The 17,701-nt window shown below is 46.0% G+C and overlaps 1 protein-coding gene across 2 annotated transcripts; it reads left to right on the top strand.

Annotated features, from left to right (window-relative positions):
* Window positions 1-403: 403 nt before the first annotated feature.
* BORA (BORA aurora kinase A activator) lies at window positions 404-16,113 on the top strand. Of its 2 annotated transcripts, XM_028728378.2 has the most exons (12): window positions 405-582; window positions 2,564-2,734; window positions 3,305-3,411; window positions 3,593-3,638; window positions 5,739-5,820; window positions 6,838-6,903; window positions 7,356-7,412; window positions 8,577-8,800; window positions 11,116-11,269; window positions 11,682-12,259; window positions 14,133-14,264; window positions 15,397-16,113. In XM_028728378.2, exons 2-12 carry the CDS (start codon window positions 2,579-2,581, stop codon window positions 15,484-15,486), a joined length of 1,692 nt encoding a protein of 563 aa, XP_028584211.2. In that variant the 5' UTR covers window positions 405-582; window positions 2,564-2,578; the 3' UTR covers window positions 15,487-16,113. The 2 variants fall into 2 exon arrangements, with proteins under 2 accessions (XP_028584212.2, XP_028584211.2); XM_028728379.2 differs by lacking the exon at window positions 7,356-7,412 and having other exon boundaries at window positions 404-582.
* Window positions 16,114-17,701: the final 1,588 nt, after the last annotated feature.

Raw genomic sequence — 17,701 nt, 5'->3', positions numbered from 1 at the left:
TGCATATATGTGTGTGTGTTATAGATATATAATGCTCAATATATTACGAATGTGTATAAAACACGAGAGAGAAATGTTTCAATGGTTCAGAGAGGACCGTTTTCAATTCAGAACCGGAAGTTCTGCTCTCTGCTACGTTCCCTTACCTCTACGGCTTTTCCTTGCCTCTTTCCCGCGGCTGGTGCGAACGAGGCACCTCCTCACGCGGCCTGACGGAGGGCGCCTGCGTGAGCTTGGGGCTCCGCGGCTCCATTGGCCCGCTCCCCCCCCCCGCTCGCGGCCCCGCCTCCTCCTCCCCCTCCCCGCCAATGGGAGCGTCCGTCCGTTTTGAATTGAAGCCCCGCCCCCGCGTCGCTCTGCGTTCCTTTTGCCCACGCGAGCCGGTTAAACCAGGGAAGCGATTCAAATGGATATATAGAGCGAGAGATGCTGGCGGGGGGCGGGGGGGGGCTCCCGCTCTGAGCTGTGATTGGCTGCGTCCGCCGAGGTCTCTCGCGCTGATTGGCCGGCAGGGAAAAAGAAGTTAAATACCTTGAGCAACTTTGTAGAGTCGGCAGGAGGGCGAGTCCGAATGAGCGGCAGGTAAGATGCTATTGGGGCTTCGGAAAGGGCTGCCTCCTCCTGGAAGGGGTTTGCCCGCCTGGTGCCAATATGCTCCATTTATATAGAGGTTTAATTAATTAATTCATTTAATTAATTAATTAAATCAAATCATAATAATAATAATAATAATAAATTTTATTTATATCCCGCCCTCCCCAGCCGAAGCCGGGCTCAGGGCGGCTAACAACAGTCAATATATCCTTTTTTGCAGAGCTGCGATCAAGGAGCTGCTCCTGCAAAAGTAGGAGGGGAATCTTATCCGTAGCCAGAGATCCGCGTTGGTTTCCCCAGCCTTTGTGCCTGCAGCTATTTGCTTCCCAGCTAATAATAATTATTATTTATTATTTATACCCCGCCCATCTGGCTGAGTTTCCCCAGCCGCTCTGGGCGGCTTCCAACCGAGTGTTAAAAACAATACAGCATTAAATACAGCTTGCCACATCTATATTGTTGCCTTCATTACAGTGGTACCTCGGGTTACATACGCTTCAGGTTACATACACTTCAAGTTACAGACTCCACTAACCCAGAAATAGTGCTTCAGGTTAAGAACTTTGCTTCAGGATAAGAACAGAAATTGGGCTCTGGCGGCGCGGCGGCAGCAGGAGGCCCCATTAGCTAAAGTGATGCTTCAGGTTAAGAACAGTTTCAGGTTAAGAACGGACCTCCAGAATGAATTAAGTACTTAACCCGAGGTACCACTGTATTCTGCTATATATGTGGGGTTTTGTTTTTAATGAAAAAAACTGTATAGAAATAGGGCAGTACAAGAATTAGATCAATCAATAAGTTAAATTTAACTGCTTGAGCGCACATCTCTTGGGAGTTGTTCACATTTCAGCTGTTGAGAACTGAAGTGTTGGGATTCTTTCCTGGGGAGAGAAACAAGGAACTAGCTGCTACCCAAGGCCAAGAGAAAAAGACCGTTGATGCTTTGTAAAAATTATTTCACATCTGCCACGTTGTTGTTTTTATTTACTTATTATTTGATGTGTTCATATCCCACCGTTTTCTCCACGGAGCTCGTGGTGCCTTATGTGGTTTTTCTCACGCTCCTCATTTAAATCCCCCTCAACAACCCTGCGAGGTAGGTGAGGCTGAGAGGCTTCGACTGGCTCCTCAAGGTCACCAAGCGAGCTTCGTAGGGAATCGAACCCGTGGCCTCCAAGGGTTCAGCATACTAACCATTGCACCACCCCTGGCAGAACCATCACTGACCAGCTATGCTAGAATGGGACAGACACCTAGCATTATGTACTTTGTGGTTTTATATTCTGATTTTATCCTGTGAACCGCCCTGAGACCTGTAGGTATAGGTATATAAATTCTAATATTAATAATAGCAGTCTTCCACTGCAAGCTCTGCGTATTTGGGCAAGGTGTTTCATACAAAGGGCCAAGGTAGTTGTGAACTGTGGCAGCCCTCTAGGCTTTTGTGGCAATGCAAATTTGAAACTGAGTGCCCCGCCAGCCTCTGCCTTGTGCTTCTGGGGCATCTTTGCAACCAGGGTAATAATAATAATAATTTATTTATTATTTATACCCCGCCCATCTGGCTGGGTTACCCCAGCCACTCTGGGTGGCTTCCAACAAATATTAAAATACAGTAGTCTGTTAAACATTAAAAGCTTCCCTAAACAGGGCTGCCTTCAGATGTCTTCTGAAAGTCTAGTAGTTGTTTTTCTCTTTGACATCTGGTGGGAGGGCGTTCCACAGGGCGGGTGCCACTACCGAGAAGGCCCTCTGCCTGGTTCCTTGTAACTTGGCTTCTCGCAGCGAGGGAACTGCCAGAAGGCCCTCGGCACTGGACCTCACTGGTAGGCTCTTTAATGTGATTTTCCTAGAGCTGATGGGCATTGGAGGACCAACGGGTGCCCATCCCTGCCGTAAAGCACACTTGCTTTAAATCTGTAGGGTGCTGATGTGTCTAATGCAAGTGCTTTCCTTGTCCATTTCTTAGGTTCAGCTGACAGTTATGGGTGATGCAAAAGAAGTCAAGATGCAGATTACACCAGAGTCACCTGGGCAGCTCGCAGTCCAGAACCCCTTTGAAAGCCCAAGTGATTATAGCCACCTGCAGGAGCAGATTGTGTCAAGTCCAACTGTGTTTAAATCCACAATATCCTCTGTGGTAAGACTTGTGGTTTGCCACATGTTGTCGTGTGTATTCTGTTTATTTTCATGCATTTGTATGTCCGAAGTCATTCAAATCAGATCTCTGATGCACACCTGACCAGTTTGCTCTTTTCCTTTCAAGTTCTTGGAGGGCAGATGTTTGGGAGAAATAGACCTTGCATCTTCTGAGCTGGAATGGGGGCTGAACTGGGGGGTCTTAACATCCAAGATTAATATTGCAGAGCTGGCTGTCATGGAAGCTAGCTCACTGTTACTGATCTTTTTGTATGGGAATCTCCTTGGAATACCACTTGAAAACTACTCTAAGGGAACCTTTTGTCCAACTAGATCAGTGGTTCTCAACCTGTGGGTCCCCAGATGTTGTTGGACTACAGCTCCCATCATCCCTGAGCTCTGGCCTTGCTAGCTAGGGGTGATGGAAGTTGTAGTTCAACAACATCTGGGGACCCACAGGTTGAGAAAGGTTGAACTAGATGTTCCTGGGGATGTATGATTGCTTCTTTATCTTGAAACAAGGAAGTCGATTGTGGCATATGTCATTGTAGCGTTTTCTTCCTCCTTTTAGACGCCTGCAAAATTTCGATGGTCTATAGATGAACTAGCGTTAATAAACCCTGTGGAAATAGACTCAGAAGACATACGACGTCAAGCATTGTATCTAAGCCAAGCCAGGTCAGTTTTCTTCTATTGCATTCAGCCAACAGAACTGATTCTCTTTTTCCTTTAACCTGTTGAAAAGTTGCAACCACCTACCTGGCTTGCTACCCTGATTATTCTATATCTTGGAGTCGGTTTATTTTTCTGCAGTAAACTAACAGTACTGTTTTCCTTTTCCTTTAAATTCACATTTTAGAATAGATAAAGAGATGGAAGAAAAAAGACAAAAAGCCATTGAAGAGGTAACCATCAGTACTATCATTTCTTGAGTTAGACATCTTAACGATACATGGAATATACAGTGGTGCCCTGCAAGACGAATGCCTCGCAAGACGAAAAACCCGCTAGACGAAAGGGTTTTCCGTTTTGGAGGTGCTTCGCAAAACGAATTTCCTATGGGCTTGCTTCGCAAGACGAAAATGTATTGCGAGTTCCTGCAGGGTTTTTTCCCTCCCACCCCCCCTTTTTCCCAAGCCGCTAAGCCGCTTAACAGCTGATCAGCTAAGCCGCTTAACAGCTGATCCGCTAAGCCGCTTAACAGCTGATCCGCTAAGCCCGCTGAGCCGCTGATAGCGTTAAGCCGCTAATGGGCTTGCTTCGCAAGACGAAAAAACCGCAAGATGAAGAGACTCGCGGAACGGATTCTTTTCGTCTTGCGAGGCACCACTGTAATTTAACCTGTATGTGTAGGTATCGGGCCTGAAGCCTCGTCTCCGCAGTTAGTTCATCGCACAGTGAAGCTGTTCCAGGAGTGTATCAGTTCTTTCTGCTGGGGTGTGGATGTGGAAAAGTTAGAACAGTCGCTTGGGATGTAGAGTTGGTTGAGTTCACTCTTTAGCCTTTTAACCTGGAAAGCGTTTTTCCTGGTCTTAATTATTCAATAATCAATTCATTAGTCAACTGCCACATAAGGAGTCTCCAGGCAAATATAAACTTTTAAGGGCATTACGTAAAATCAGAAAAAGAACAGTGCATTACAATAAAAGCCAGAGCAGTTAGAGGAGGGCCTCAGGTGAAGACTGAAAATGTGGTTTTGCTATCCTATATTGTTAGTTTTTATGGCATTTTATTGTACTTGAGGGTATGTTTTGTTGTAATATATTGCTTGCTGCTTTGGATAAATATTAATAATTATTAGTAGCACTATAATATTCCTCCATAGTTAAAACAAAGGCATCTTGCACTTAGAATACACTTTTGGTTCTATGAACTGCCCTGAGACCTCCAGGTATTATTCAATAAATAATAATAATAAATAATAATAGAAAAGGGCTCTATCAGAGAAAATGGCTCTAGGCTACTCTTCTCCCTGACACAACTAAGTTTGTAAAAACAAAACACAATTATCTCATTTAGTTTGGCATGTTCTTCCTGTTGTCGAGGAACTTTGCAGCACACAGTCCACCAAGTAGTTTGATGTGGAAGCATCCAGGAAGAATTCTGTCACAGAATTGTAGTTGAAGAGACCCAGGGGCTCATCTAGTCCAATCCCCTGCAATGTGGGAGTTATGTGATGAGTTGTTTTGATTGACTAGTGTTTGGAGTAGGGTACATTGAACCTTTGCTAAGGTAGCTGTGCATACATTCACAATAAACGGGGAGGTTGTGTTAAATGTTTTTTGGTACGCAGATGGTGGCAACACTCAAAGTTTAGTCTAACGTGAATAAGCAGGAATTGGTCTCAGTGAGCATTCGGCTCCTGCAATCCTCTCTCCCACGTCACAACTGGGGGGAGTGGAGGAGTCTGGAAGGTTTTGCTTCTGCTGAACTGCAGCTTACGTTACCCAGACCAAGAAACTGTGGTTAGCATGAAGTGTGACTTGTTTCAAACAAGCCATCTTTGAGCCATAGTTACCAAAGCTGGCTTTATTAGCTAACCGTAGTTAAGATGAATCACATCATCAGATCTAACAAAGAAAATTCCTTCCAGTAGCACCTTAGAGACCGACTAAGTTTGTTATAGAGCTTTCGTGTGCAGGCACACTTCTTCAGATATCTGAAGAATCTTCTGGTATGTGAAGAAGTGTGCATGCACATGAAAGCTCATACCAATAACAAACTTAGCTGGTCTCTAAGGTGCTACTGGAAGGAATTTTTTTGTTTGACTACAGCAGACCAACATGGCTACCTACCTGTAACTAGAATGATCATCAGATCTAGACAACGTGGCAAGCTGCACTCACGTCACACCCACACCATAGATGGCTTCCCCCAAAGAATCATGGGAATTGTAGTTCCTAGGAATTATAGCACGATGAGGAGCAAACTACTCCTTTGTGCTCTAAATTGACTGTCGCCCACAATGTCATGGTAAACACATAACAACATTTTCCTTTTTTTAGTTCTTCACCAAAAGCATCATTGTTCCATCTCCTTGGACTGATCACAGTGAGAAACAGGTTTCTCAGTTTAACTCCACTCGGTGTAAGTATTGTCTCTTGTATCAAAATGGGGAAAGGTTCCCATGCAAACCGCTTAAATCAGGGGTGGGAACCCTCCGTGGGTCACATTGGGCATGGTTTTGTGTGTCCTGCACTCTGAGATTCTAATAAAACAAGTGAATTGCGCAACACTGAACCATGTCCTGCCAGGTAACATTTGGCTGGAGGAGAGACATGGAACATGACTTCTTCCTCTGATTGAAGCTGTCAGGGAGGGACTGCGGGACCAAGGATTCTCTAACTCCACCAGTGTACTAAGCCCTCTTACTGAGAGTGCCCAAAGTTCTTGGGAACTGATGCCTATTGTGCAATTTCCCACCTGCTGGAAAAGTCTACAACTACCAAGCTCAGCAGCTTTTTGGAACTGCCACATTGACTGATTTGAACTGCAGCCAAATGTAAAACGTGGCAGGCCAGTTTCAATGTACAGTGGTACCTCAGGTTGCGAACAGGATCCGTTCCAGAGCTCCGTTTGTAACCTAAACGGAACGCAACCCACATCTGCACGTCTGCGCACGCGCAGGTCACTATTCTCCGCTTCTGCGCATGCATGTGATGTCATTTTGCACATCTGCACGTGTGCAAGCGGCGAAACCCGGAAGTAACCCTTTCCGGTATTTCCAGGTCGCCGTGGGACACAACCTGAAAACATGCAACCTGAATAGGATATAACAAGAGATATGACTGTATTGGAAATATTGTCCCATTAGCGCAAGCATATTGGGACTTTCTTTCCTTGTGCTCCCCTAACCCCACCACCATGGGTGAACCTGTGTAACAGATTTGCTGGCAGGAGTTGTGCAAGGAGATAGGAGAAGTCCTGTTGTGCCAAGTGGAAGTCTGTGCACCAGCAGAACTTGGTTGAAAACAGCTCATTCCTTTTCCTGTGCACTTGTTCTCCCTGAATTCTTGGGATGGTGCTGGATATGTTAAATGATTCTTCTGTTGTTTCTGTGTTAATGTCACGCCAGCTTTTAACTGGGAACTTGATATCTTGCAGGTATCGATCTAAGTAACGCTTCGCCGATTAGCAGAGAAATCACCGTGCAACCTGGGAGAAACAATGGTTTGTATGAAACGAGATGAGGAAGGGGAAACTTGCTCAGTGCAATGTGTTGTCTATTGTACCTCAGTCTAAATGCATGCAGAGCACAGCTTCTCATTCCATCCATACCTGAGAACAATATTAAACTGGCCCGTTTGGAAAAACACAAATTCAAACCATAGAGTATAAAACTGGTGTGTTCCAACTACTCTTATCCAAAGTTTAGGTTTCAGGTGACTTGCCAAATGGCAGTCAATAGAAATGGAGATAAAGACTTTCAATTTCCTTGTTGTGGGGGTGGGGGTGTGCTGTGCAGTGCTTGGCTTGCTTTCATCAGGACCCATTATAGTTTGTTGTGATGTCCAAATGCAGTTATTCTTATCAAATCATGGTCATGATGTTTTTGGGTGGGGGTTTTTTCAAGCTTTGACCCTGATGATTTTGCCCTAAACATTCTGTTTTGTTCTCTGCAGCTGCTTGCCAGACAGTATTATCTCTGCCTGTTGATTTTGACATAGAAAAAATACTAGGTATGTAATGTGGGGAGAACTGCTCATCTAGATCCAGTCTCTGTGGAAATGGGTACGATGGGAGTTTTCTTGAGGTGATGGTGGCAATGGTAATGCCATCGTTCCCTCTGTCCCTGCTGTCTAGTCTTGGGTGCCATTGCTTATGAAGAAGGTACTGGCACACTCAGGGGAAGGCCCAAGTTTTGAGGAACTACAAAACATCTTTAGGAAATAAGCCCTAAGAAGGCAACGCACAACTCAGTGAGCTCTGAGTGTAACTCATGGCCATGAAGTGCTGAGTGGTTTTGGGGAAGGGAGACAGAAACCAGGTGAGAGGGAGAAATGAATGAAATATGGTAGAAACTATGAGCCAGAGCTCTCCATGCTACAACACCTTTTTCATTGGTTGCATCCAGTGCTGTTCTGCTTGGAGTAAAGCCACTGAAATTGATAAGCATGTTCTATTAAATTCAGTGGGTCTGATTAACACTTGGTTGGAAGCAAACCATAATTTTGAACCTTCCTTGAACACTTCATATTTCTGATCTCCATGAAGTCACCACAACCGTGTAAGGAAAGCTTGGCGTTCTTCCTTTCCCCCCATAGCACAGAGTTCTGAGGCTGTGAGGTTATCTGGTGCCACACAGCAGGCTCGCGACTGAAGGAAGAGTTGAACGAGAGACTTGTGGCAATGCCTGCTCTGCCCTATGCAGATCCTCAGCTGTCTCTGTGGCGACGCTGCAGTGCATTGTGGGTGGGAGATTTGACTGCAATCCTGTGTGTGTACTCATACCCCATGGGTTTTAAATAGCCCTAAATGCAATCCTAAGGGCTTCAAAGGGCTGTGCTAAGCCGGCTGCTGGATTTTGTAATAGCTTTTCCTTTGTGCTTTATTAGATTTACAGTGGTACATCGGGTTAAGAACTTAATTTGTTCCGGAGGTCCGTTCTCAACCTGAGGTAGCACTTTAGCTAATGGGGCCGCGCGATTTCTGTTCTCATCCTGAAGCAAAGTTCTTAACCCGAGGTACTATTTATGCGTTAGCGGCGTCTGTAACCTGAAGCGTCTGTAACCCGAGGTACCACTGTACTTATTTAATGCTAGCTACGTAAGGAATAACAACTTGACTTGCAGCAACTGTGTGGAAATGGTTTCCTTGACAGCTGTGATTCTTGCGTTCCTCAGGTGAATATTTTAAACCCGATGAATTGGCCGACCAGTCTCAGGAAAGCTTGAGCACTTCCTCGTTGAGGAGAAAGCTTTTTTTAGACGAGAACGGAAGCCTCTCGTCGGAGAGCTTCTCCCCTTCTCCTCAGAGTCCACACAATGTCCCAGCCTCTCTTGGAGTACTGTGTTCAATAGACATCTCTCCAGTCCGCTGTAGAAGCCCTCTAAATACATCCAGCTCGGTAAGGATCTTGCTCCTACAAGCCAGACACTTTCAGTACAGTAGCATGCCTATGAAACAAGCATCTAGGTGGGCTGGTGCCCTTTAGATGTGGCAGAGGACAGCTCCTGGCCAGTGCTGCTGACCTAGGTACACAGGTGTTTGCTGGTGGTGGGCTTCAGCTGAGCTGTGTTTAGTGTTGTTGGCTGGTTGAATGCCGAGAAATGGTGGGGGGAAGTAGCTGGGGAACCCCCAAGCTTGAGAAGAAGGCTCAGAGCCTGGGAAATGGTGGTGGGTCAGAAGTGGTCAGAAGGAGCAGACTTGGGACTATATGGAACTTGCCGAACTGACCGGGAGACTCCGAGACCAGAGAGAAGAGACGGTGGAAGAAGTTTAAGGAATATTTGAAAAAAAATATGTTAATATTTAAATCTTAGAATAGCTTTGGAAGTGGATATAGGCGGTAGGATTAGAAGTAGAAGGTAGTGTATTTTATAAGTGATAAAATGTGAAGTTTTCTATGGTTAAAGTAAGAGGGGGGGGGGGAGATGGTTAGAAATTATGATATGTGTAGACTGCTAAAGATGAAGTAAAATGAAAATCAGATAGGTGGGACTTGGGGAAGCCCACTTAACAATGTTTAGAAAAATAAGGATGTGACAAGAATTTGTATTGTTTTTTTCTGTCTGTGTTTTTTATTTGTGTTATAAAATGAATGAAAAAAAACAAAACAAGGAGCAGACTGGGAGGAAGTGGTGTCAGAAGCAGAAGAAAAAACAGGACTTAGTGAGCTGGGAGAGTCTGTGACAGAGAAAGTTCAGAATTAGAGGCAGAAGCTAAAACAGGAGAGGAGGGAGGCAAAGAGGCACAGATGCATTAGGCTGGTGAAAAGGCATGAACATCTCTCCTCCTGCTACAAGCTCCCCCCGGCCCCGGTCTCCCAGAACCAGGACAGGCGTTAAAAGGATGGAGGAGAGATTAGTGACATACAGGCGCAGTCTCAAATTGCTTTGGAGAAACCCTGATGAAGAGGGGACTGAGGTAGCTGTGGGGAGGCAGGGACCTTCTGTCTCGGCAGCTGCTTCATGGGGCAAGACCTGTTGGAGATGTGTCACCGCGCTCATTACCCTGACACTCCTGGGCAGATCCTTTATTTTTGCTAATAAAGAGTTAGCTTCACTTCCTTTGTGTGATGTACTGCTAGCTCGCAGTGCTTACCGTTCCTATTTGTAGGAAGGAAAAAACCAAATCACTATGGTCCGTTAGGAATCCCAACAGTTTTTCCTATCCTTGCTTTAACTCCCTTCAGCTCCAGCCAGTGGTCAGGCATGGTTGGCGCTGGAGCCCAGGAATATCCAGAGGGCCACAAGTTCCCTAGCCTCGCATTAGATGATTTAGTTTCTACCTTGCTGAATCAACATCACGTGGCTAGAAAACTTGTGCATCAAACTGCTTTTTGGTACACATTGTTTGGCCACACCATAGGAGAAGTAGACTTTCAGAAATTCAGGCACCAGCCATGATTTTGTAATGCGCATAGACACACTGAGGAATTCAGTGCGGAGTGACTACAAACAGAGCAGGCAATTCTGCCCCCGCCGCATGCTGCTCTGGGGGTTATCCTACTTGCATGGGCTTCCAGTAGCAGGATCAGTTTGCTGAATCGGGTCCAGTGTGTGAACTGTTGGAACCCAGATAGAATTTTGGGCAGGGATTCTCACAGCTAGGAAGAGGTCTTCTGTGTCTGCTGGAGTTTTCTAGTTCTTGCATTCTGATGAATTGTGGTTCTTGCCTTATTTCTGACACACTGCTGAGTTGGAGGCCCTCTTTGAATCCAGCCAGCATGCTTAATTTTGAGCTCAAGACTTTGAAAAGAAGGGTGGTGGCCTTCTTTGGTGGCAATAATTGAAAGAACTGGGCTGTGGAATGTTTCAAGTTTCACTGGCGTTGACTCCTCCTCTATGTGCCTCCTCTGTGAGAGATCTGGAGGACAGACAAAATGAGGCAGGGCCTTTTCTGCAGTGGCTCCCTGCTTGTGGAAAGCTCTCCCTAAGGAGACTCTCCAGGCATCTTCATTACAGATCTTTAGGTGCCAGGCAGAAACATTCCTCTTCTCCCAGGCCTTTGGCTAATGAGCCAGTCTTTGGCCTTTTAAACTGCGGGGGGGGGGGGGTGTTCCTTTTGTTTGTTACCACGTGGTGCATTTTTGTGTTTTTATATTGTAAACAATGCTCTGCTCCTTGGATGAAGGGCAGTATAGAAATAGAAGAGAGCGAGCCATTCTAGGTGTGCAACTGTTGTTTAACCTTCTTTCGAACTTTTCTTCCATGTTGAAAGGGCCAGTTTTCCTCCAGCCCGATTCAGGGAGGCTCCAGGACCTGCAGTCTGGGAAGCTTGCCGAGTCCTTCGTTTCCAGAGAGGAGTCCTGCAAATATTCCTTCTCCAGCTTTTTCTCCGATTGGCATTCAGATAAGAAAGACACCACTGTCAGGTATTTTGCTTAAGTGGTTGACCAGACTCATTTGCTGTTGTGTGCTTTTAACCACTTAGGGGTGGGGGGCACTTTGGGACAAAAGTAGTGGCATAGAAATAAACCCTAATAATACATAATGCATTTGATTGGCCCATTTCATCTTTGAACTGGAACCGAGCCAAGAAAACTTCCCTAATACATCCCTGAGCGTCAGAAAGCTTTCCCATTTTCCTATGATTTTTCTGTCCTAACAAGCCTGAAATATACAATAAGGTGGTTGCTATTTTGTCTTGCATTTTGCATCCCAGAATATTTGTAACCCTTTTCCCCCCGGTCTCCTTTAGGAATTTACTGTTTTGAAGCAGTTTCACTTATTATCTGTTCCTGTTTCTCCCCCCCCCCCCCCCGCACCTCCTTTCCCCAAATGCAGATCAAAGACAATTTACTTTTCGCTCCCCAGACATTCCTTCTGTTTCTAACTCCTGCCGACTAACTCCTGCCGGGACCAGGAATTCCTACACAGAATGCTCTCCATTAAAAAGTTGTTCCCCCATGAGACTTGTGGCACGTAGAGGAACGACATTTTATCAGAGCTCCCTCGTTTGTCTGCCTTTGGCACCTGAAAGTTTGAGCGAAGGGCAGGAGGAGGGAGCCAAGGCTTTGCCTGCAGAAACGTCCTTGCCAGCAGAATCGAAGGTCAACTTGCACCCATTGAATGGGGATTCGTTTGCGCATAGCACCCATTTGGTGGTTGCCCGGGTGTCTATCTCACCAGACGTGCCTGAAGCCCGCAAGGAAGGGCTGACGTTTCTCCACGACCCGGGTAGTTTCAAGGAAAACTATACGGTGGATATGGTTGATCCGGAGATGTTGGACGAGAACTTGGTAAAGGGATTGGCGGAGAATAGTTGCACGCCAATGGCTGGCTTCAGTATTGAAAGTTCTTGTATGTGCATGTCGCCTCTAGCTGAAAGCAGCGCCAGTCCCTGCGAGAGCAGTAGCATGCAGGTAAGGCTACTGCCTTGATTTTTTACGCATTCTGGGCCCTGCACACTTGGAACTGTATCTTCATACCTTGGGTCCATTGTGGTCTCTCAAATTTAGTGAGGGTGCCATCTTGAATACCATATTTTTTCGCTCTATAAGACACACTTTTTCCCCTCCAAAAATTAAGGGAAAATGTGTGTGCGTCTTATGCAGCGAATTCAGGCTCCTTGGCTTCAGCGATAGCAACACACTCCTGGCTTCAGCAAAAGGAACCTGAAGCCTCCGGAGCGCAGCAGGAACTCCCGCTGCGCTCCAGAGGCTTTGGGTTCCTTTTGCTGAAGCCAGGAGAGCAAGACTAACCTGGCTTCAGCAGAGAGGGAGAGCTGCGCAGCGCCCCTTCAGCCAAGCGCGAGGAGAAATGGAAGGGGCTCCGTTTCTCCTGCCACTTCGCTGAAGGGGCGCTGAGCAGAGAGGGGGAGAATTTTTTTCTTCTTGTTCTGCCCCTCTAAAACAAGGTGCGTCCTATGGTCGGGTGCGTCCTATAGAGCGAAAAATACAGTATATGCTGGAAACCATGTCTGTACAACTAGGGGGTGGGAACCTGTGGCCCTCCAAATGTTGCTGGACTCTCAACTCCCATCAATTCCCAGGAACATCTTGAGTACCACAGGTTCCCCATGTCCAGCCTTCCAGCAGCTGCTATTCATGCTACATCTAAATGGAAACTCCCATGTTCAGCACCAGTATACCTTTAGCCAAAGGGGGGAAGTTGTTGTTTTCCATGCTCTGATGCTTGGAGGTGTCTGGCTGGCTGCTGAAAACAGTGCTGTTATTCAGCAGAATTATTATTTTCAGTAATCTTTTCCCTTGGAGACTTGCTGGGATCCATGTATTTTTCTAGATGTGTTGAAAGAGGTGTGTATGTACGCATAGGAAAAGACACACATTCCCTGTAGGAAACTAGCAGCCTTGTACCTGGCATTGCTCAGGATTCCAGTCGGCCATCTTGATTCAAAATGGAGTCCTGTTGTATCCACACATAAACAGAACCATGTTCCTTGATCTCAGGAACCCCTTTACGCAAAAGATATGAATGAGGTGGAGAGTGTTGGTGTATTTGTGAGGACACGAAGAAATGGGAGAGGGCACAGAGGCGGAAAACAAGCAAACACCAGTTCTGAAAGTTAAATTATTCTTGTAACACCCGGTTCAAGGGAGGGAAAAAGACAAAAACTGAACGGCAGGATAACACTGCATTCTTATGCCTGAAGTATTCAGTTGTAAGGTTAAAAATACAACCAAAATGTCTCTTTAGCTATGGCTATAACCATAGTTTCTTGGGTGGCCCTTTTCAGTGGTAATCTTGTGGCTGTGCTGTGCTTAGGCAGAAACACTGGAGGAAATCCTTTAGCCAAGAATATTTCTCCTAGGGACGCTTCCATGTACAGTAAGCCCACAATGTAAGCCCACATTTAACTTGTGCACATTCAGGTTTATGTGCGTGGCTAAAAATAAAAGTGGAATTGAAAGGAGGCAAGGTTCTGGGGGGAATGACTTTGGCAATCCCACCCACCGTCAAACCCAATGTGCTGTAGGTGCAATCCCCGGAACGTAACCCCCACATAAGTTGCGGGCTTCCAGTATATCAATGGACAATTTGTTGTGGCTTGTTCTGTGTGAAACGGAAGAAAACAAGCTTTCCTCTTCTTAAGCTTCCCATTTGTGGCTTGGTTTGGACCAGTAGAGGCGATGGGCTTCTGTTCTGCCAAGCCATGTCATCAGGGTGATGACAATGCTAGGTTTTTGTCTTTTGGTATGCTGTAATTTCTCCATCTTTTGCTGCTTTTTAGAAACTGAGCAATATCACTTCTCTTCTCTCATTTCTGTTCGCCAGGCGGACAGTGGTTACAGCACTCAGACTTGTACTAGCAGTCTGATGGACACAGCTGCATCGGAGACGAGTTGCCGAGACAATGACACTCACATCTGTGAGACTCAGAAGAAACTTCATGTTTGCAAAACAAAGGTAGGAGTGGTATTGGCTAAAGCATCTGGTTTCGAATGTGTTTTTTGTGTAGGTTTCTAGCCCTCACACTTCCAGAGACACGACTGCAAACGTGTGAGAGGGGCCTCTTGAAATCTCTGAAGCCAGACCGATGGCAAAGAAATTCTGTGCATGTCTGTTTGGCAGTCCTAGAAAAGTATATGAGAATTTAACTCCCTGTGAAGTATAGGATTTTTCAGCCTGAGACATCTAGTGGATCAAAAAAACTGTGAAAACTGTAATAATAATACTGCCCACCTGTGTTAGTAACATTCTTAACAGTTCTGAATTATTTTTGTTCCTCCCAGTTTTAATAATAATACCTCCCCAGCCACTTTGGGCGGCTTCCAACAAAATATTAAAATACAATAGTCTATTAAACATTAAAAGCTTCCCTAAACAGGGCTGCCTTCAGATGTCTTCTGAAAGTCTGGTACAGTGGTACCTCGGGTTAAGAACTTAATTTCTTCTGGAGATCTGTTCTTAACCTGAAACTGTTCTTAACCTGAAGCACCACTTTAGCTAATGGGGCCTCCCGCTGCTGCCGGAGCACGATTTCTGTTCTCATCCTGAAGCAAAGTTCTTAACCCGATGTACTATTTCTGGGTTAGCGGAGTCTGTAACCTGAAGCATATGTAACCTGAAGTGTATGTAACCCGAGGTACCACAGTAGTTGTTTATGTCTTTGACATCTGGTGGGAGGGCGTTCCACAGGGCGGGTGCCACTACCGAGAAGGCCCTCTGCCTGGTTCCCTGTAACTTGGCTTCTCGCAGAGAGGGAACCGCCAGAAGGCCCTTGGCGTTGGACCTCAGTGTCCAGGCAGAACGATGGGGGTGGAGACGCTCCTTCAGGTATACTGGAGCTGTTTCATGTGATGTGACTCTGAAGCAGCACTGAAGTTCTCCCATTCTTTTCACCATGATAAACTTCACAGAGAAGCAAAGGTCTATTGGCTTGGTCCTTAGTTAGCTGCCGCGTTCTTCCCTGATTAAACTGGTTGAAAGGGAATGGTCAGGACAGCTGCTGCTTTAAATGTTGCAGAGAGCAAATTCCTTTTGGCTTCCTGGAATAAATCTAATTGTGTGCCCTCGTATTTTCTCTCTCTTTCTCAAGCAAGGAAAAGCCACTCCGAACTTTTGGACTGAAAATGAGCCTGTTACTCAATCCAGAAACCATCTTGTAGAAATGCCGCGGTCCAAGTGATTTGCACAAAGTATATGCTTTCTGTGGAGCAACTGTTCACCGTGAAGCTTAAGTGGGGTTTTTGAGATGCATGGGAGGAAGACTTGACTGGCACAACTGCTTTCCACTATCAGAAGGATTGTTGAGCACAGAGCATGTGAAAATGACTCCTGATAACCCTGAGGCCTGATCATACAGGCCTCTGGTAGTTGGGGTGTAGGCAAAACTGTATTGAGATGCTGCTTTGTGGTGGCTGTTCATGGTTGCCACAATAAAAGGTTTACCACACCAGAGACATGCACATATCCTCCATGTGCAGATTCAATTCTTGCAAAAGGCACTTCGGCAAAAAAAAACATACAGAATCGTGCAATGAAATATTATAAGCACCAACAGTGGAAATTTCCCCGTGTTGTTTGCTTGCTATGAAAATGAATTGTAGTTGTAGATAATGATTTCATTTTTACTTTTAAAATCTTGTCAGAAGTGTATCGTATCCACTATAATACAGTGCGTTGTTTCCTAATGGTCATTGGGTGGGGTTTTTTTACATATTAGTGAACACCAATTGCGTATTTTATTCCCTCCCTGCCCCCTCCAATATTGGAATGAATTGTTAATCAAATGTAATAAAGTCTTCACACCCAGGTTGAAAGTTGTATCTGCAATTTCTGGTGCTCAGTACTGGCGCACCTGGGATAACAATCTGTTTCATAAGTTGGATCTTTATTTAATACCTTCAGAGTACCTGAGCACTGGATTTTTTGTCACCTTTGCATGCATTCCCCTCCTCTAACTTCCTTTTAGCTGTGAAGGGAAACTCGGCATGGGAAGAAAAACAAGAATGGCGAACTACCTTGGCAGTATAAGCTCTGCACCCCTCTGGTAACATGTCAGTAGGGTTTAGCGAGAAATCACAATTAATTTTAGTGCAGCTCAAAACTAGGAGCCTGCGAATGTAAGGGGGAAATTCCCTTCTGCTGCGTGGAAGGATCATGGGATTAGATGTCGTCTCCCGTGAGGAAACCCCCCCCCCATCCTTTTAGCAAAGAAGGAGCTCTGAAGGGATCCCTGGTGGAAAAGTGCCACCCCTTAAACTCCAGAAGCGCAATCCTGTCAAATTTCAGGCCTCTTCTGGCCCAACTGCACACTACTAAGATTCCTTGGCAGCTAAAGGCAGGTTGCCTGTACAGCCTTCTATGTCTGCTCTTTCTGGGAGTGGGGGTGCGGTTCTGACCCCGTGTACCTAATGGCTACAAGTGCGGATGAGCTTTCTCTACTTCTCTTCAAGCTGCTGCTGTTGTCTGCGTGCACACACCCCCTGCTGGGCGATACAATTAGCAAATGGCTGATTATTTCACCTTGCAAGCCTAGCAACTGCTTTAAGCAGCTTGGCCGGATTGTAAGGTAAAGGTACCCCTAACCATTAGGTCCAGTCGTGACCGACTCTGGGGTTGCGGCGCTCATCTCGCTTTACTGGCTGAGGGAGCCGGCGTTTGTCCACAGACAGTTTTTCCGGGTCATGTGGCCAGCATGACTAAGCTGCTTCTGATGAACCAGAGCAGCACATGGAAACGCCGTTTACCTCCCCGCCGGAGTGGTACCTATTTATTTACTTGCACTTTGACGTGCTTTCGAACTGCTAGGTGGGCAGGAGCAGGGACCGAGCAACGGGAGCTCACCCCATTGTGGTGATTCAAACTGCTGACCTGATTGGCAAGCCCTAGGCTCTGTGGTTTAACCCACAGCGCCACCTGTGTCCCTTTGGCTGGATTGTAAGAGGTACAGTGGTGCCCCGCAAGACGAAAAACCCGCTAGATGAAAGGGTTTTCCGTTTTTCGATGCGCTTCGCAAGAGATTTTCCCTATGGGCTTGCTTCGCAAGACGGAAACGTCTTGCGAGTCTTGCAATTTTTTTCGCTCCCCCCCCCCTTTTTCTAAGCCGCTAATAGCCTTTTAGCCGCTAAGCCTTTAATAGCCGCTAAGCCTTTAATAGCCGCTAAGCCGCTAATAGCGCTTAGCCGCTAATAGGGTTGCTTCGCAAGACGAAAAAACAGCTAGACGAAGAGACTCGCGGAACGGATTATTTTCGTCTTGCGAGGCACCACTGTACCAATTACTTGACTGCATGGAAGCCCTTGCTCAGTATGTTCCTCCAGCCTTCTTGCACATGGATCGCGTAAATCATGGGTAGGCAAACTTAGGGGCCTTCTAAATCCAGCCTGTGGATGGTCTGG

This window comes from Podarcis muralis, chromosome 4 (genome assembly GCF_964188315.1).
Source record: "Podarcis muralis chromosome 4, rPodMur119.hap1.1, whole genome shotgun sequence".
Classification (NCBI taxonomy): Eukaryota; Metazoa; Chordata; class Lepidosauria; order Squamata; family Lacertidae; genus Podarcis; species Podarcis muralis.
This window is presented reverse-complemented; position numbering and strand designations above follow the sequence as displayed.